The 18506-nt window shown below is 43.9% G+C and overlaps 1 protein-coding gene across 1 annotated transcript in view; it reads right to left on the bottom strand.

The window, feature by feature from the left end:
- Positions 1-18506, bottom strand: part of LOC121528762 (protein shisa-6) — a 210357-nt gene that overhangs the window by 149493 nt on the left and 42358 nt on the right. Inside the window, exon 4 of the mRNA XM_041816340.1 lies at positions 1260-1361. Within this exon, the coding sequence (XP_041672274.1) occupies positions 1260-1361 (102 nt within the window). The remainder of the gene's footprint in view (positions 1-1259; positions 1362-18506) is intronic.

Here is an 18506-nt window from a genome sequence, read left to right as displayed (position 1 = left end):
CGTAGTCCATGCTTATTTATTCGTCTCGTGTAAAGAACGACATGCTGGACAGCTCACCGCCTGCCTGGCTGCTCCTTATGCCCCACTGCAAGAGCAGAAACCCCAGACATCGTAAATTCTGTGTTTTTTTCATTGTTTATGTGGAAAGAAGACCGGTGGAAGGAGCTGGATTTCCCCGCTTCATTTTCTTCTACGCCTTCTTTTCTTCTTGGTCGCCGTTTGTTTGTGATGACAGCGCCCCTAGCGGGCAGATGTTGTAGGTGTTCAGGCGGTTTGGTCCGTTTAACAAAGAGCAGTATGAATGCAAACCAAACCAAACAGACCGAGTCCCTCAGACTATCAGGTGTGAAAACGACCTCAGTCGCCATGCAGCCAGTCTGAAACAGCCATGAGAAGTCAGGCCAGTTATCTGGAATGGTTTATTAGCTGTATTTGTGCCTTTTGGTAACTGAGAGAAACTTTAATAACAATCACGGCTCTAATAAGTTTTATCATGAAGAAGAGTTGCAGACCGACTGGTTGCTGCGTCTCTGCAGGGGAAAAAGCTGGTAGATCTGTGGAGATGGAGTTAAAAATGTGCAAGTTTGTCTGTATAATTGACACAAACTGATCAAACTGCCCTATCAAGGCCTCTCCCAGTCCTAAAACTGGTCAGAGCTGCAGTCAGTTTGATAAGGAGGGGACCAGAGAGAGAAAGGAATGGTGGAAATACGAAAGCAGAGAGGAACCAAACTCCATTTAAATAATTGAGGTTTTTACTGAAGCACTCAGCCACCATGAAACATTACAAGCATCCTCCCTGTGGAACAAGCACATTCAATTAAACATTTGAAAGCAGTATCAGGTAAAAGAGCTCGCCTTGAAACCACTCCGAGGTCACACACAAAGGCAGGGTTTGGTGTTTGGAGCCAAAATGGACGAGAATAAATCACAAGAGCTCGGCCAACATGGCTGCATACTAATCAGTGAATTACCCGCGGGGAAACTCTGCCCCACAACTAATGCTTCTCTGTGTGTAGTAGATGTGTGGACTGTTGTGCAGTCACCTTCTGCTTCAGCTCTGCGTGTTATTGTGTCTTTAATTGCAAAAAGCCGAGGCAGGAGGTGGCGTGAAGTGTCCAGGAGAGAAATTGAATCTGGAAACATTTCACCTCCGTGTGGTTAGAAGATGGAGTGTTTGAGCATTCAGCACGTTTACTGAACAGCGTCTGTTAAATCACAGTTCACTCATTCATTCAGGAGGAGAAAAGACGGTTTACCTTTGGGATGGCCTCGACCCAGCGTCACAAAGCCCGACGAGATGAAGTTGTGAAGGTCGGCGCCTCCACTGCTGCGCACGCTCTCCTTCCCATAATGGAGACCTGCTCGCAATCGCACACAAACACACACACACACACACACAAAAACACAACCAGAGAGACACAGTTAGTTTGGAGGGTTTACTTCATGACTGAAGACTCATGAAACAAACTGAAGACTTCTGATTAGACAGCAAATTTATGGATAAAGTCTGATGATCCTTAACAATCCCCTATTTTATTAAAGTGGGACACCCTAGACCCAGGCTATTCAAAGGGACACCGCGGGGCCCCAAAGTCATTTCTAAGTGGCCCTTTCAGTAGACTTCCAATGCTTAAAGATAATCAGGCTAGGTTATTTCAGCCAGTGAGCCAGACACGATCACAAGATGAACATGAACACGTGTTTCTCGTATGTGCTGTTACATGTTAGTTTGAGCACAGATATTCAGGATGTACCTGCAATCTCTGCATTCAATGACTTTCACGTTAATAAAACACAACATCCTGTCTCGTAACCTTGGTGCCCCCCCCCCATTGTTAAATGTGGGAGCCCAGAGGAATCACTGTCAGAGGCCCTCATTTATCAAACCTCAGTGAAAAACACTGCTGAGGTGATATTACAGCTTGTAATGGAGCTTTGATAATAACTGAGGGCAGTCTGTGTAATTTTTTAAATAAATTGATAGCCTAAAGCAGTGGTTCTCAACTGGTGGGTCGGGAACCAAAAGTGGGTCCCAGAGCAGTTTTCAGTGGGTCACTCAGGTGTCTGACAAAAAAATGGTGGCAAAACTCTTAATTGGGCACGCATCGATACCTTTAATTTTACCGTTTTACTGTGAAAGTGGCTATGTTTAAATGTTTTTTTCAGTATTTCAACTAATTTATCTCCTCTTCTTGCAATAAATGGCTACTTTCCCCATGATAATAAGTAAATTCACAAGTTCTCTGGAAAATTGGCAAAATTGACACATAATGATGGGAAAGAGGGTGTAACATTTTTCAGTTGTGTCCCTTTTCTTTTTAATATCAGGTGTTTTGGTCCAATCACGCTCTAAACTGCACCATATTCAATTACCTACACATGCATTATTCACCATTTTTGTAAACTTGGGTCACGGTCAGTCATCAGACAGACTGGTGGGTCCTGAGGCCGGACCAGTTGAGAACTACTGGTACATCAAAGATAACAAACAACAAGCTGAAAGCTCGCTGTGTTCGACATCAGTTAAAAAACAATACTGCTGCCATGGACGGTCAAAGCTTTGGTTTGATGTTAAATACATTTTAGAAGTCATATCTGATCTAACAGCCAGGTCTGAGATTGATAAATGCCAGTCTGTGTGTGGAAATAAAGGTACAGCCACATTTCTGGTGTATGCATGTTTGACAACTGAGGAGTGACTTTACCACTCCTTGTTTTCATTTAGAGTTTGATTCTATTACAGTCGTTGGTAATAGTCTACACAAGCGTTTTAGCAGAAGCATGTATAAATGTATGCATGTGTTTGTTGGTGTGTTCATGTGTGTGAGTAGAAGGAAAAGGTGCCCTGGTCGGCTTATTTACCTGCGTATCTGTGTGCACAATCATGTGAGTGTTAGGGACTACGCAGCAGCACCCTGTTGTTAGGACACTGAATGTGCAGCAGCCCAAAATAAAACACTTTCATGGAAAGAGCTGTATGCATAGATGTGTTTAATCACTTTTCATGGGTCCGGGTGGATCTGTGTGGTAATGATAATTGCAGGAAACAGGCTGGTTTTTGGTTCTGAGCTCTACAGGTGCAGAAAGATGCAGTTAGACCTGTGCAGGACGGTTCTGTTCTACTAGATCCATTATTTACTGGATCCAAGAGTCAGGACTCAGCTTTGCTTCGCCTGTTAATAAGATGCATGTGAGAAATATGAAAATGAAATGACATTGTCGATTACTGCTTCATACGACATGAGGAGAGAAAGCAGAGCTAGTTCTGGACCTTAGAGGAAATAAGTGATCAGTAGAAAGGTAAAATGTGAGTTTTTACAGTAAATGAGACATTCAGGAGCTGTGGTTGGACTTGTTTCACATCACTGTTGCTGCAGGGAGACGCTGACATGGATTAACCGAGGTGAGCTAAAGGGACAATAAAGCATGAGATTAATGCTGACAGCTCCATAAATACAAACGTTTTTAAGTAACAAGGCTGACATGAAAACTGTAGGACAGGACTGACAGGTTTAACAGCCTGAGAAATGTAAAAAAAGATATGAAAGAGTCTGTGGAGTGTATATGCATGGAAAGCTTTCCTTAATGTTTGATGCTCTTTTAAAGAGGCACATAAAAAGTTTAAAAAAAGGTCAAAAGTTGAAGATTACAGAGCGAAAGCAGAGCAATAAAGTTCAGCTTTAAAGCAGTTACAGACATGAAAAATCTGTTTGTGCTGCTCCATCATGCTCTCTGCTGTGTTTCTGTCGGGTGTCAAATGAAAACTTCCTGTGGTTTCTCTCCCTGCGGCACTCAAAGATGGGAAATGATGTAAAAGTGAGCGCTACGAGCCAGCACATTGTTGTGATCCTGGTAAAAAGAAAAGGCAATATGTTTCCACCACCCACATTCAGCTCTTGCACACGTGCACTCTGAACTCAATCACACTGGCTCGCTCGCTGGCTGCAGAGAAAATCAGCCATCCCATCATCGCACACTCGCTACTGTTGTCTTCCTTTGTCACCTCTGTCATTGGTAGGCCGCTCCACGAGCCACTGCGACAACCCTCCAATCTGAAAGACCCTTCAAAAGCAATCCCCCTCCTCTCCTGCCGCTCCGCTCGGAGCTCATTAAGGAGAGGTAGCATGAAGAGCTGCTGGGGAAGGCTATGCATTAGGAATTTATCGTCCTTGATACAAAGAAAAATCGTGACATTCACCCCGACAAATCAGCAGCTCGCGGCGGCCAGGATTCATATGGTAATATTTTTTTAATCAGACTTTTCTCTGGTCACACACACCTCAGAATTAGCAGTGAGAGATGGGGAAATGTGAATAATAAGATAATTATATCATGAACTGAGCAGGATGTGGCCTGGCATCAGGGAGGTTATCCGCCCCCAAGGTCGATTACGCTTTAACCCAGCCAGGGGCGGCTAATTCACATGGTATTCTGCGTTTTACGGCGTCGATGTGCTGGAGTGGACACGGAGCTGTGTGCATCATCTCGATGAAGTCGTTCAGCTGTGTATCTTCACATCTTCATTCCCCTCGATGGAGCTGCACACCCTGGCCTCTTTAGAAGCTTTTTAAACGCCACCCAGGCTAAAACATGCCTCCTCTTCTTTAACTCTGCCCCCTCATGAAGCCAACCATGCAGGGCTGATCTGCACAGGGACATAATTACTGCAACACACATGCACACACAAGGCCAGAGGTGCAGCTGAATAATAAGGGCCAATAATGCGATCTAGGCCAGGAGACAATTAGGAGGGGTCTCTGAGAGCTGCGCTGCAACACTCAGGAGGAGCTTTAGATTAAACATGATGATGCAGTCAGCACTGAGATGTTGATTTGAACATGTGGGTGATGATAATCTGACCAATGGGGAGCCGGCGAGGTCACAGGAGAGATGTTATAGCTGCGGATTAATCCAAGGGAAGTGGTGCAGGTGGATCAGGCAGGTGTGTGTGGATGTTTGTGTGCAGAGACTAAACACATTCTCACCATTAATATATCAGTAACAGCAGCCCGCTCAGTGGCCTTGTGCTCTAAACACAATCATCTCAGCATCCCTTAAGTGTCAGCTTTGGGCATGGGCAATTTTACTATCAGGCAAAGGTCCACAACTACCTGGGGCCCCGTGCTCCAAGGAGCCTCAAGGTAGTCATTATAGGTGTGCCTCCATTATGAGCTATACCTCTAGAATGACTTTACATGATGAAGATGTCAATGTTTAATGTAGCTAAGGGGCACAGAGTGAATAAAATAACTTTACAACAGATTTTGATTATCCACAAAAAGCTCCAAATGTCTGCACATCAAGAAAATGATGGTACAGTAGATCCCTCATGAGCTGGTGGATCACTGTGTGGTAAAATGGCATCAATTGACCTTTGACCTATGGACAAGTTCAAATATAATGACATGGAGAGTATTTATGCATTTGTATTTTATATTAGAGTTTGTCCTCTAGTTCTCTGGCTTACACACTGTCCTGACAGACGACAGGCCTCAGACATCACATCACACTGACCACACTGCATCTCATCCTCTGCCCTGTGCATTTCAGTTTTAGCATGGTATAAAGTTTCATATCTAGCTCTTTTTTTTCTAAATGTGGAGAAATGTAAGTGTGGCTCTTATTTTGGTGTGTTTTGCTGCATACTCTTGCCTTCATGCTGACATGAGTCAGAGCACCAATATACCAAATCAAACATGGAAATGGATGTTATTACTACACAGCTATCTGGTTCCTTGTCATCTCCCTGTTTCCTTGTTCCTTGTCATGTCAACACAAGCGGCAGTGAATAAAACAGGAAAAGAAGCGCGATGCATTGCCCTGTGTCTTTCTGCATCACTTGTGAGTTGTCAGGATCCAACAGGAGCCAGTGTGTTGGAGCTGATTTTGCCACTAAAGCTCTTTTGCATTTGGAGTAGTAAGGACATGATGGTACCTGAAAAGAGATGCTTCTAAATGTTTTGTTCACTGGCTGTGATCGCTCTTAGCTAAATGTGAGATGGGCCTAATAGACTGTGTTTACATGGACCTGATATATAACTTCATTATTATGACTATTAGGTGATTAGAATTATTATCATTAAACTCTACGAAGGTTTGGCAGAGAAGCTAAGAAAGAGCAAAGCCACTTGCAGTTGACTTACTTCTCTAAATAAGTGTTTCGGAAATGACTTCAAAATAAAAGTAGCTCAAAGTGGTCTTGAAAAGGTTATGCTTTTACTTTGAAAAATACACTGGAAGAGTCTCTGCAGGACTGGGAGGTGTTGACAAACTGTGCAGGATGAATACCAAGTGCCGTCTTTCCATCTTCAGCTCACTAACTCATGGCGTGAGCGGTCATTCTCTGTCTCCACAGAAAACTACACTCACATTTCATTCATGGATGAAAAATGTAATGGTTTAGTTCACGTTTTATCTGAGTATGAGCGATTAATGACACAAAACTGCCGTCAGTTCACAGACTGATCCTCTGCAGACAGCCGCTCAGCTGTCACTCTCTCTGGGCAGCATGGATCAGCTGTTCCTCCGCCACACAGATCGGTATTTACAATATCTGAATGTAGATGCAGTTAAATCAAAGTCGTGCCTGCGCAGGTAGCCTACAGCTGTCTGAAAATAGGATACGGCGTGTACATGGCACTGATCCTGTTCTCTTTTGGAGTTCTCCAGGTAGCAAAACTGGGTTCCTCAAAACTGGGATACTGTAATATCCCGGTTTCTGAAGATGTATACATGCACAAAGAGAAACCAGGATACTCAAGTCATAGAAGTCTTTGTCTTCTGCTTCCAAATGACCAACACTGCCCCTGTGCATCATCAGCCCCACTTTATGCAAAGTTGAGAAACTCTACAGCCCTGCTGAGTCCATCCAGGACATGTAGTGATGAACCCCTCTGTCAATAAGAATACACAATTAAATAAAATACATGTTTGATAAGACAGGGTTCAGATGACTTCTGATTGTCCACTGAGCTGTCTGTGAGGTGTAAAGTGAGCTGAGACATATTTTACATCACTGTGGCTGCAGGGAGATGAGGGATGATTTAGTAAAAGACCAATGTGATCAAAGAAATGCATGCACTAATTATGGACCTTAACCAGCTGCAGTTAATGCTTAAATGCTGACAACACAACTATTTACTTTCCATTATCAGCCATTTCCACTTTAATGGTAAATTTCATACTAGCTATGCCTTCTAGGTATTAGACTGGATGGAGACTAGATTAATGCCTTTTCTCCCTCATCAAGTGAAATTCCTCCTTGAAACAGAAACATTGGTTTACTGTTCAGGTTTGATTGAATTGACTTCATGGTTCCTATTATTTATGTATGAAGTTTTATCTATGAAAATGTTGTGATTTTCCCAAAGGTCTCATCTCCCAGGTGTGTAGTGATTCCTGTAGAAGATGGTCCAGTCTTTATTTATCCTCCAATTCTTTAAGAACTTGTTTTAAACAAAGACATGTGAGACCATCTCACTCTTCTTCTGCTGCTTTCTCAGGGAGGGGTTATTGTCAAATGAGCTGAAGAAGAAGAGCAGATTTGACCATTTTCTCTGGTCCAACACAATGATGCATTGTGAGACAATAATTCCATTTTCCTCTGCAGTGTGAGGGGTCATTAGTGGTTAGGGTAGGCAATTCACTAGTGTTATTGGATAACTTTTCAGTAATTTTTGGCATCCTAGAAAAAGGGTTTTATACTGATTATCTGCAAATATCCTGCAATGCATCTCCTAAAAATATCTTAGACCATCTCTGGAATCTGAGCCATCAGAAATCAAGACACAACCCCCATTTTCTCCCATTGCTTTGTCGGTGGCGTGTAAATGTGTGTTTGAACAGGATTAGCGAATACTGACAACCAATTCTCCTTAGCAACCTCTGCCATCAGTGTGTAAATGGATAGGTGTGACCTAGGGCTGGGAAATTCATTGCAAATAAGATTAAATCGCAGTATAGCCGGCTGTAATTTTTTAAATCACAGAAGTTGCAATATTTCTTTAACTTGAAATGTGTCAAAATAGCAGTTTTATGAATCATATTTTTGCAGCGGCAGAGATTTTATGCACATTATGCAAACAATCCAGTGTCAATGTTTTCATAATGGTTTACAAAAATCCTCCTTTTTGTGTTTTATGTTTTTTTTTTTTTAATCAAAATGAATGACATAAAAATGATAATACCCTTAAACAAAGCAAATCACATTACATTTCCAAAATAAGCAAAAATAGTTATCTCATTCGGGCTAAAACTGATGAAGACTAGCGTTCCTTCACCAAAGTCATACCGCAGCTGTGATCAGATGGTAGCCGGCCTCACCTCCTCGACCCCAGCCTCCTCCTTTATAGACTAAAGCTCCACCTCCTCCACCACAGCCTCCTCCTTTATAGACTAAAGCTCCACCTCCTCCACTCCAGCCTCCTGCTTTATAGACTAAAGCTCCACCTCCTCCACCCCAGCCTCCTCCTTTATAGACTAAAGCTCCACCTCCTCCACCCCAGCCTCCTCCTTTATAGACTAAAGCTCCACCTCCTCCACCCCAGCCTCCTCCTTTATAGAATAAAGCTCCACCTCCTCCACTCCAGCCTCCTCCTTTATAGACCAAAGCTCCACCTCCTCCACCCCAGCCTCCTCCTTTATAGACTAAAGCTCCACCTCCTCCACCCCAGCCTCCTCCTTTATAGAATAAAGCTCCACCTCCTCCACTCCAGCCTCCTCCTTTATAGACTAAAGCTCCACCTCCTCCACCCCAGTCTCCTCCTTTATAGAATAAAGCTCCACCTCCTCCACTCCAGCCTCCTCCTTTATAGACTAAAGATCCACCTCCTCCACCCCAGCCTCCTCTTTATAGACTAAAGCTCCACCTCCTCCCCCCCAGCCTCCTCCTTTATAGACTAAAGCTCCACCTCCTCCACCCCAGCCTCCTCCTTTATTACTTAAAGCTCATCCTCCTCCACCCCAGCCTCCTCCTTTATAGACTTAAGCTCCACCCCAGCCTCCTCCTTTATAGACTTAAGCTCCACCCCAGCCTCCTCCTTTATAGACTAAAGCTCCACCCCAGCCTCCTCCTTTATAGACTAAAGCTCCACCTCCTCCACCCCAGCCTCCTCCTTTATAGACTTAAGCTCCACCCCAGCCTCCTCCTTTATAGACTAAAGCTCCACCCCAGCCTCCTCCTTTATAGACTAAAGCTCCACCTCCTCCACCCCAGCCTCCTCTTTATAGACTAAAGCTCCACCTCCTCCACCCCAGCCTCCTCCTTTATAGACTAAAGCTCCACCTCCTCCACCCCAGCCTCCTCTTTATAGACTAAAGCTCAACCTCCTCCACCCCAGCCTCCTCCTGTATAGACTAAAGCTCCACCTCCTCCACCCCAGCCTCCTCCTTTATAGACCAATGCTCCACCTCCTCCACCCCAGCCTCCTCCTATATAGCTTAAAGCTCCACCTCCTCCACCCCAGCCTCCTCCTTTATAGACCAATGATCCACCTCTTCCACCCCAGCCTCCTCCTTTATAGCTTAAAGCGCCACCTCCTCCCCCCCAGCCTCCTCTTTATAGACTAAAGCTCCACCTCCTCCACCCCAGCCTCCTCTTTATAGACTAAAGCTCCACCTCCTCCACCCCAGCCTCCTCCCTTATAGACTAAAGCTCCACCTCCTCCATCCAAGCCTCCTCCTTTATTACTTAAAGCTCATCCTCCTCCACCCCAGCCTCCTCCTTTATAGCTTAAAGCTCCACCTCCTCCACCCCAGCCTCCTCCTTTATAGACTAAAGCTCCACCCGAGCCTCCTCCTTTATAGACCAAAGCTCCACCTCCTCCTTTATAGACTAAAGCTCCACCTCCTCCACCCCAGCCTCCTCCTTTATAGACTAAAGCTCCACCCCAGCCTCCTCCTTTATAGACCAAAGCTCCACCTCCTCCTTTATAGACTAAAGCTCCACCTCCTCCACCCCAGCCTCCTCCCTTATAGACTAAAGCTCCACCTCCTCCATCCAAGCCTCCTCCTTTATTACTTAAAGCTCATCCTCCTCCACCCCAGCCTCCTCCTTTATAGCTTAAAGCTCCACCTCCTCCACCCCAGCCTCCTCCTTTATAGACTAAAGCTCCACCCGAGCCTCCTCCTTTATAGACCAAAGCTCCACCTCCTCCTTTATAGACTAAAGCTCCACCTCCTCCACCCCAGCCTCCTCCTTTATAGACTAAAGCTCCACCCCAGCCTCCTCCTTTATAGACTAAAGCTCCACCTCCTCCACCCCAGCCTCCTCTTTATAGACTAAAGCTCAACCTCCTCCACCCCAGCCTCCTCCTGTATAGACTAAAGCTCCACCTCCTCCACCCCAGCCTCCTCCTTTATAGACCAATGCTCCACCTCCTCCACCCCAGCCTCCTCCTATATAGCTTAAAGCTCCACCTCCTCCACCCCAGCCTCCTCCTTTATAGACCAATGCTCCACCTCCTCCACCCCAGCCTCCTCCTTTATAGCTTAAAGCGCCACCTCCTCCCCCCCAGCCTCCTCTTTATAGACTAAAGCTCCACCTCCTCCACCCCAGCCTCCTCTTTATAGACCAAAGCTCCACCTCCTCCACCCCAGCCTCCTCCCTTATAGACTAAAGCTCCACCTCCTCCATCCAAGCCTCCTCCTTTATTACTTAAAGCTCATCCTCCTCCACCCCAGCCTCCTCCTTTATAGCTTAAAGCTCCACCTCCTCCACCCCAGCCTCCTCCTTTATAGACTAAAGCTCCACCCGAGCCTCCTCCTTTATAGACTAAAGCTCCACCTCCTCCTTTATAGACTAAAGCTCCACCTCCTCCACCCCAGCCTCCTCCTTTATAGACTAAAGCTCCACCTCCTCCACCCCAGCCTCCTCCTTTATAGACTAAAGCTCCACCTCCTCCACCCCAGCCTCCTCCTGTATAGACTAAAGCTCCACCTCCTCCACCCCAGCCTCCTCCTTTATAGACCAATGCTCCACCTCCTCCACCCCAGCCTCCTCCTATATAGCTTAAAGCTCCACCTCCTCCACCCCAGCCTCCTCCTTTATAGACTAAAGCTCCACCTCCTCCACCCCAGCCTATTCCTTTATAGCTTAAAGCTCCACCTCCTCCCCCCCAGCCTCCTCCTTTATAGCTTAAAACTCTACCTCCTTCACCCCAGCCTCCTTCTTTATAGACTAAAGCTCCACCTCCTCCACCCCAGCCTCCTCCTTTATTACTTAAAGCTCATCCTCCTCCACCCCAGCCTCCTCCTTTATAGCTTAAAGCTCCACCTCCTCCACCCCAGCCTCCTCCTTTATAGCTCAAAACTCCACCTCCTCTACCCCAGCCTCCTCCTTTATAGCTTAAAGCTTGTTGCGCTCTCATATCCAGATTCATGTTACTATGGATGAATAGCTTCTGAATAATTTCATTGTTTTCAGTACACATGGTCTTATTTATGGAATTATTTATTGCTTGAATTTGTTTGAAAAATTCATAAGATTGACCCAAGAATAATCGCATATGAAATCGCAATTAGATTATTTTTGCAAATCGTTCAGCTCTAGTGTGACCTGCAGTGTAAAAGTGTAAAAGAGTAGTCAGATGACTAGAAAAATGCGAATCAAGCTCAAGTCCATTTACCTCATCAAACTGTTCTCAGTGTGCATTAAGGTGCTTCCACTTAGCAGGAAGGACTGTCACTAGGTGTCATGAGGCCTTAAATTGACATGAATCTGTTCATTTGTTGTATAATTGGGGTTTAACAAGACTAGGTAAAAACCTAGTTTATGGCTGATAGCAGCTATCTGGGATGCTTGTTGAAATGTCTGACTGAAATGTGTGTTCTGGCAGAGTGATGTTATCATGATTGTTAGTGGTTTATTAATTTAGCCAAAGGTATAGTAAGTGGTTACTGAAATGTAAAATGCTACATATTGCCCTCTTTCTCTGTCTGGCTATGTGTTGTTCTGCTATAAGGCCGAGCTAACATTCGGCTAGTCCACAAGCTTTCACACGACAAGTTCCCTTTTCCCCCTAAACTATCACATAATCATGCCAAAACAGCTCAGCAGAGGAGTAAAAACATCTTTCCCAACATGAAAAGCTTATAGGGTTGTTTTAGTCTTTGTCATACATAAATGTGGCCCAGTTCTGGTGAAACAGAGGCTAAAGCTATATCTGAGTATTTAGAGCAGTGGAGGCAGCCATTAGAGAGCTTTCAGCACAAGTAAACCCCGCCTGCAAAGCAACTCTGTATGCATGGCTCTAGTTAACAACATGGAAGCAGCCATTAGAGACAGCAGAACAAGCAAATGCAACTCTGTTATGTTAGGCCATTGGAAGCCATATGTAGGGCTGACCTCAGCAGTCAGCCAAAAACAACAACTTCATCCCCCTGCCTGCTCACTTTAGTTTAGGTTTAGTTTATTGAGACAAAAATGCCACACAAGGATGAAACATATTATATATAAACATGAAATTGAATGAAAACATACACATGGACACAAGAATTGTGGAAAAAATCCAACTTTCCAAGACAAAACAAGCAATTTCTCCAAATGTGAAATAAAAACTCAAAATCCCATGAGCCCTCAGTTCCCTAAGTAAAAAGAAGTCCAATGAGGGTCAGTCAGTTCCTCAGTCTCCAGTCCAGATCCAGATCAGGGTTTGGCTGCTGGAGTGTGGAGAGAGAATGGCTTCTGTAAAGGTCAGGGGTCAGCAACCTTTTCTGTTGAGCCATTTATCTGACCTGTTTCCAGAAAATCTTTGAAGAACATATTTGAATCTTCCAGTGAAGGTGATGCAGTCGATTGTCATGTCTATGAACTGACTGATAAAGGTCTGTGGTCATCCATTAATATGTTCAATCACACTGATTATTCTCCAGGTATTTTACTTACTTTGCATTTTACTCTGGATTTTCATTTTGATGCATTTATGGATTTAAGAAAGAACTCTGCACATATTTCATTATTTTTATAACTGCTATTATCAGTCAGGATTATTTTAGAGAGTCAGAGTTCATGTAGGATATTGTAGTAGCCGACTGTTCACATACAGAATAAATCTTCTCTACCTCATCTCCTCGCTCTAAGCTAATGTCTGTCTGTTTACATCACATATAGGAATGCAGGAGGAAAGACGTGTTTGAGCCCTTTCATTAAAGAACAGCATCCACGATCACCAGGTCTCAGACTTCAGCAACAACACCATCAGAGGGACAAACATGAACATTCACAGTAATCAGTCAGAGGATCCAGGAGAGAGGAGAATCAGCTGTTTACTTAATCCCTCACTCTGGTGACAGCTGTGAGTCAGCACCATGGACAGCTCCACATGTCAGCACCACGGATAGCAGCATGGACAGCACCACTGACAGCACCACAGATCAGCACCTTGGACAGCACCACAGGTCAGCACCATGGAGAGAACCACATGTCAGCACCACTGACAGCACCACATGTCAGCACCATGGACAGCACCACAGGTCAGCAACACTGACAGCACCACTGACCACAGCACATGTCAGCACCATGGACAGCTCCACATGTCAGCACCACTGACAGCACCACATGTCAGCACCATGGAGATAACCACATGTCAGCACCATGGACAGCACCACAGGTCAGCACCATGGACAGAACCACATGTCAGCACCACTGACAGCACCACATGTCAGCACCATGGACAGCAACACAGGTCAGCACCATGGAGAGAACCACATGTCAGCACCATGGACAGCACCACAGGTCAGCACCATGGACAGAATCACATGTCAGCACCACTGACAACACCATGGACAGCACCACATGTCAGCACCATGGACAGCTCCACATGTCAGCACCACTGACAACACCACAGGTCAGCACCATGGACACCATCACATGTCAGCACCACGGACAGTGCCATTTGTCAGCACCATGGTAAGCACTACATGTCAGCATCACGGACAGCACCATGTGTCAGCACCATGGACAGCACCACATGTAACCACCATGGTCAGCACCATGGACAGCACCACGGACAGCACCACATGTCAGCAGCATGGACAGCACCACATGTAACCACCATGGACAGCTTCACATGTCAGCACCATGGACAGCTCCACATGTCAGCACCACAGACAGCTCCATATTAACACACAACAAACATCAACAATCTCTTCTTTTATATCACAAATGTCCACTCCTACCATTTACTTTACTTTCTTTATACCAAAATATTTAAACCATCATCAAATTTATCGATATTCTAAATGATAGACTTCGATGAATGAAGACTTCACAGCAGCAGAGAGAAGAAATACAGGGACACTGGAGCGTACCTGTTTATAAATTTAGAGATCTTTGGCCTAGTTTCTCCCTTTCTTTACCTGTCTGATGCTGTTCAGTGAGGACCTTTCTTAGTTTTAAATGTTGTCTTTTACATAATTACCTCTTTTCTCTGCTGACACTACTGTAGCATCTAATGGACGCACTGTTTAATATGAGACCAATCAAAGTTGATGGTATCTTTCACATCTCCTCTTGCTGTGCTAAACCAGACTGCAGATTTAAAACGTAACTCCTATGATTTTAAAACAACTCGCGTGATGTGCACAAAACTCCTGATGCATGATGCACACTTACGGTGATAATTTACAAATAAACATATAAGTGAATGTAAAAAAGCTGCACATTTCAGATAAAATATGCAAAACTTTCTCAATGCAGATTTTTTCATGCTAAGAAAAATTTCCTTTCTTTAATTTTTAGGCACCGCTGCAGAGAGACACTCAGGAGGAGCAGAAGAACCACATGTGGCTCTGGAGCTGCAGGTTGCTGACCCCTGGTGTGGGTGAATGGCAGCTGCTGAGGATGAATCTGAAGCTTTGCAGAGGTTTTTGTAGAGCTGCAGTGGTTAATAGAGGGTGATGCAGTGGGAGGGATTGAACCACCTCACTTGTTTTTAACCGCAGCGTTGTTGCTCCAAGCTTGAGGCACTGCTCCTCTCTCTACTCTGTTTCTCTGGCTGGAAAATACACAGAGAACTGAATGGAGGGAATGATGAGCGAATGGTGAGTAGACGGAGGGGAGCGGGTGTGAATGTGGTGGGGGGGTGTGGCCATGAGGATCAGGTTGTCACAACATGCATTCAGGAGTTTAGTGCAAGTCTGAAAACACTAGGACTGCTTAATCATGGCTAAAATCACAGTTACTATTATTCTGATTCAGAATAAGTTCACAGTTATTAAACATGTTTACTCTGACTTTAAAACATCTGCATCCAAGTGTGGATTTTAAAAGATTTCAATAACAAACTCTGATTAACTTAACATCTTTCCATGTCTGAGTCTTGACAATCAGACTCATTTGATATGACTGAGGTTGATTTTTTTGCTAACCAGCTAATGCCTCTGTCATCCTGCCATGGCTCCCCCTGCTCCTCACTTAAATTAAAGTGAGAGCTGTTATGGTGGGAGGGGCAGAGGAAGAAATGGTTGGCTTCATTCAAACCAGAAATGATGGAACCTTAAATGATGAACATGATGGGCAGCACAGTTATCACCTCGCTTTCATTATCATTTGGAGATCACACTCTGAGTCAAATTAACACTTGATTTAAGACATTAAAGGTCTTATTGTTGACTCATTCTTGCATGGCCACCAGCCAATAGCATCCTTCCACAGTTCCCAGCATGTTAAATGAATTCAGCAGCTCAGAAACACGATGACTACTTAAGGAAAGGACACAAAAGGAGAACGTAGCTCCTCGTATAGGGCGTCTGGGCCGCTGACAGAGAATACGATGGTGAAAGAGCCTTCTAGTGAAAAACGAGAATAACTAAACCACTGTTATGTTTTTAGGCAGAAGCTCTTGTTTGGGTGACTCTCAGAGAGCACACACATAAACGTGAAGGCTCGCTGCTTCAAAAATATCTGAAGGTCATGTCACAGCTGCTAAATATCTGGAAATGTTTTTCTATCATCACGACCTCTAATTGTCCACAGCAGCTGACCTTCAGTGGAGAGGTTGCTCATCTCAGACTAAATTAACTGAATGGCTGAAGGCTTTCAGACCTCCACGCTCACATTATTCACATCCTTCTGCTGCTGTAAACACAGAGCTAGATCTCATCGTCCCATTTGCCTTTTTTAATCAGAGTCGTTGTTTTCTTTTTGGAGTTCTCTGCTCCAGGGTCGTCACGATATCAAAATTTAAATTTCAGCACCCTCTTGTCATAAAGCAAACAAGATCAATACTTGATTTAAGGCAGCAAATATAGAAGTCTTAAGGCAGTCACACACCAAGGGCAGCATGAATAAACAGCACAAAACTGATCATAATTCAAAGTAAATCTCCACATGCTTTCACATCAGGAACAAGGTGATATTCTGAATAGATGATGTACATTCTGAAACCATTCACAGGGGGTCTGCAGGATTTACACTACTGGAACCAACAAACTCACTAAAACAGAAGATGAACGGACTAATGCAGGGTTTCTGAATTTCTTGTCCAGGTATGTGCATAAAGGCGTGGTCAATGTTACGTTATTTCTCTGTGTCATTATCAGCGCTCCTTGATTCAGGCTGTTTTGGCCAACTTTTCATTTATTCTATAAATGAACGCATCATTGATATTATTAAAGCCAGGCATTCATTTATCAAAGTCAAACATGAACCCTGAGTTGTACGGCTGCCTTGGAGATGACTTTCAGCCTGGTCGTCATTAGTCGCCAGTGAACAGGAGGACAAAACGGCAGATCACGGCCCGCCCATCTGCTCCTGACTAGTCCCAGGGATCCCTGACATCTTTGATTTTTTGGATGAAATGGCTGCACACTGTTCCAGAGTGAGAGCAGAACCATGAACTCCTACTGTCACTGTTTTTAATCATCATGAAAACAGCAGCAGTGATGTTCTACTGTACCTTCCTGATAACAAAGGAACGTGCTACCTGCAGACCTGAATATTTGTTCTGTTTTAGCTGCTAGTTGTGTCTCCTGGTGGTGCCACTTCTGTTTGACACTTTTCTCTCATTTTTTTGCCCCTTTTCACGCATTTTTGCCACTTTTCACAGATTTTTCACCACTTTTTGCCAATTTAAGCTACCTTTTCTCATTTAACACCACTTGTTTCCACATTTTTTGCCATTTTTTTTTTGCGACTCTTGACTGCTTTTTGCCCATTTTAGTCACTTTTCTCTCATTTTTTTTGCCACTTTTTTTTGTGTCAAGTTTGGACCATTTTGGCCCCTTTTTACCATTGTTTACCACTTTTTGCCCATTTAAGCTGCCTTTTGCCATTAAATACCACTTGTTTTCTATTTCTTTGCTCTATTTTGACACTCTTGACTGCTATTTGCCCAATTTTGTCACTTTTTTTTCCCATTTTTTGCCATGTCTCTGCCCCTTTTGGACCATTTTTGCCACCTTTAACTTATTTTCATTGCTACTTTAAGTGGATTTTGCTACTTTCACCACTTAGATTGTGGCTCTTGCTGAGGTATTTTCCAACAGTTTGGCTCTTTGGTTGAGCAGAGTTCAGTAACACTGTCTCAGACCATCAGAAAAGTGTGAACACAGAAATTATACATGAGGGTCTAAGTCAGGCCTATTCAATCAGCGGCCCGGGGGCCACATGCAGCCCAGAACCAACCTCCAAGTGGCCCAGCCTGTGGTCATGCCAGAGAAGCAGAGTGAAACCTGTTTTGCAGGTTTTCATAAATTCCCACAGTATTTCAGACTGTGAATGCAACACTCTGCATAGCCTAGCAACAGTCTACCCACAATGCACTGTGTTGTTTTGAAGCATTGCTAGTGATGCTGACAGAAGTAGCCCCATGATACCGAGTATAAAACATGTCCGTGCCAACTGTAGCTACAACTGTGCAGGTTTAGCTTTAATGCAGTTTAAGATATGCCTGGGTAAGATGTGACCAAACTTACTATCTACAGAATTTCATTTTATTTTGTCATTCTATTTATTCTATTATTATTCAAGTGAAAAAAACATTTCTGCTACCTCAGGTTATGTTCAAACACAGCTCTGTTGTTGTGTTTCTATGCAGCTTTTCATGTTTGCTTTTGTCCTGCATTTATTATTATTATTATTATTATTATTATCATTATTCAAATTGAACTGTATTGGTTTGAATTTCTACATTTTTAGCTACTTACTGGGAGCTGAAGATGCCTGGCCTGGCTACATTTTTTGATTTTGAAATTTGGCCAGTTAAATCTGTAATTGAATAGCCCTGGTCTAAGTGTTTTAAACCATTCCCTCACACAGTGTGAGCTGAGCTCCTTACAGAGGAGTAAAGTCAGGGAGCGGTGGTTGGCAGTGCGGCAGCAAATACGACTGAGGATCTGAATTTTTCATTGTTTTTTTTTTTTTTTTTTTTGGTTCTGGTACTTTTGCCTCCATCAATGATTAAAAAGAGAGATTGTATTGTTTAAAGAACATGGTAGAATGATGAAAATCTTGACAACTTTCGCTTAAAGAAAAGATCAACAACACTTCTGTAGAACCCCAAGTG

Source organism: Cheilinus undulatus, linkage group 20, assembly GCF_018320785.1.
Source record: "Cheilinus undulatus linkage group 20, ASM1832078v1, whole genome shotgun sequence".
Taxonomy (NCBI): Eukaryota; Metazoa; Chordata; class Actinopteri; order Labriformes; family Labridae; genus Cheilinus; species Cheilinus undulatus.
Note: the sequence above shows the minus strand (reverse complement) of the source record. Positions and strands in the feature narration are given on the sequence as shown.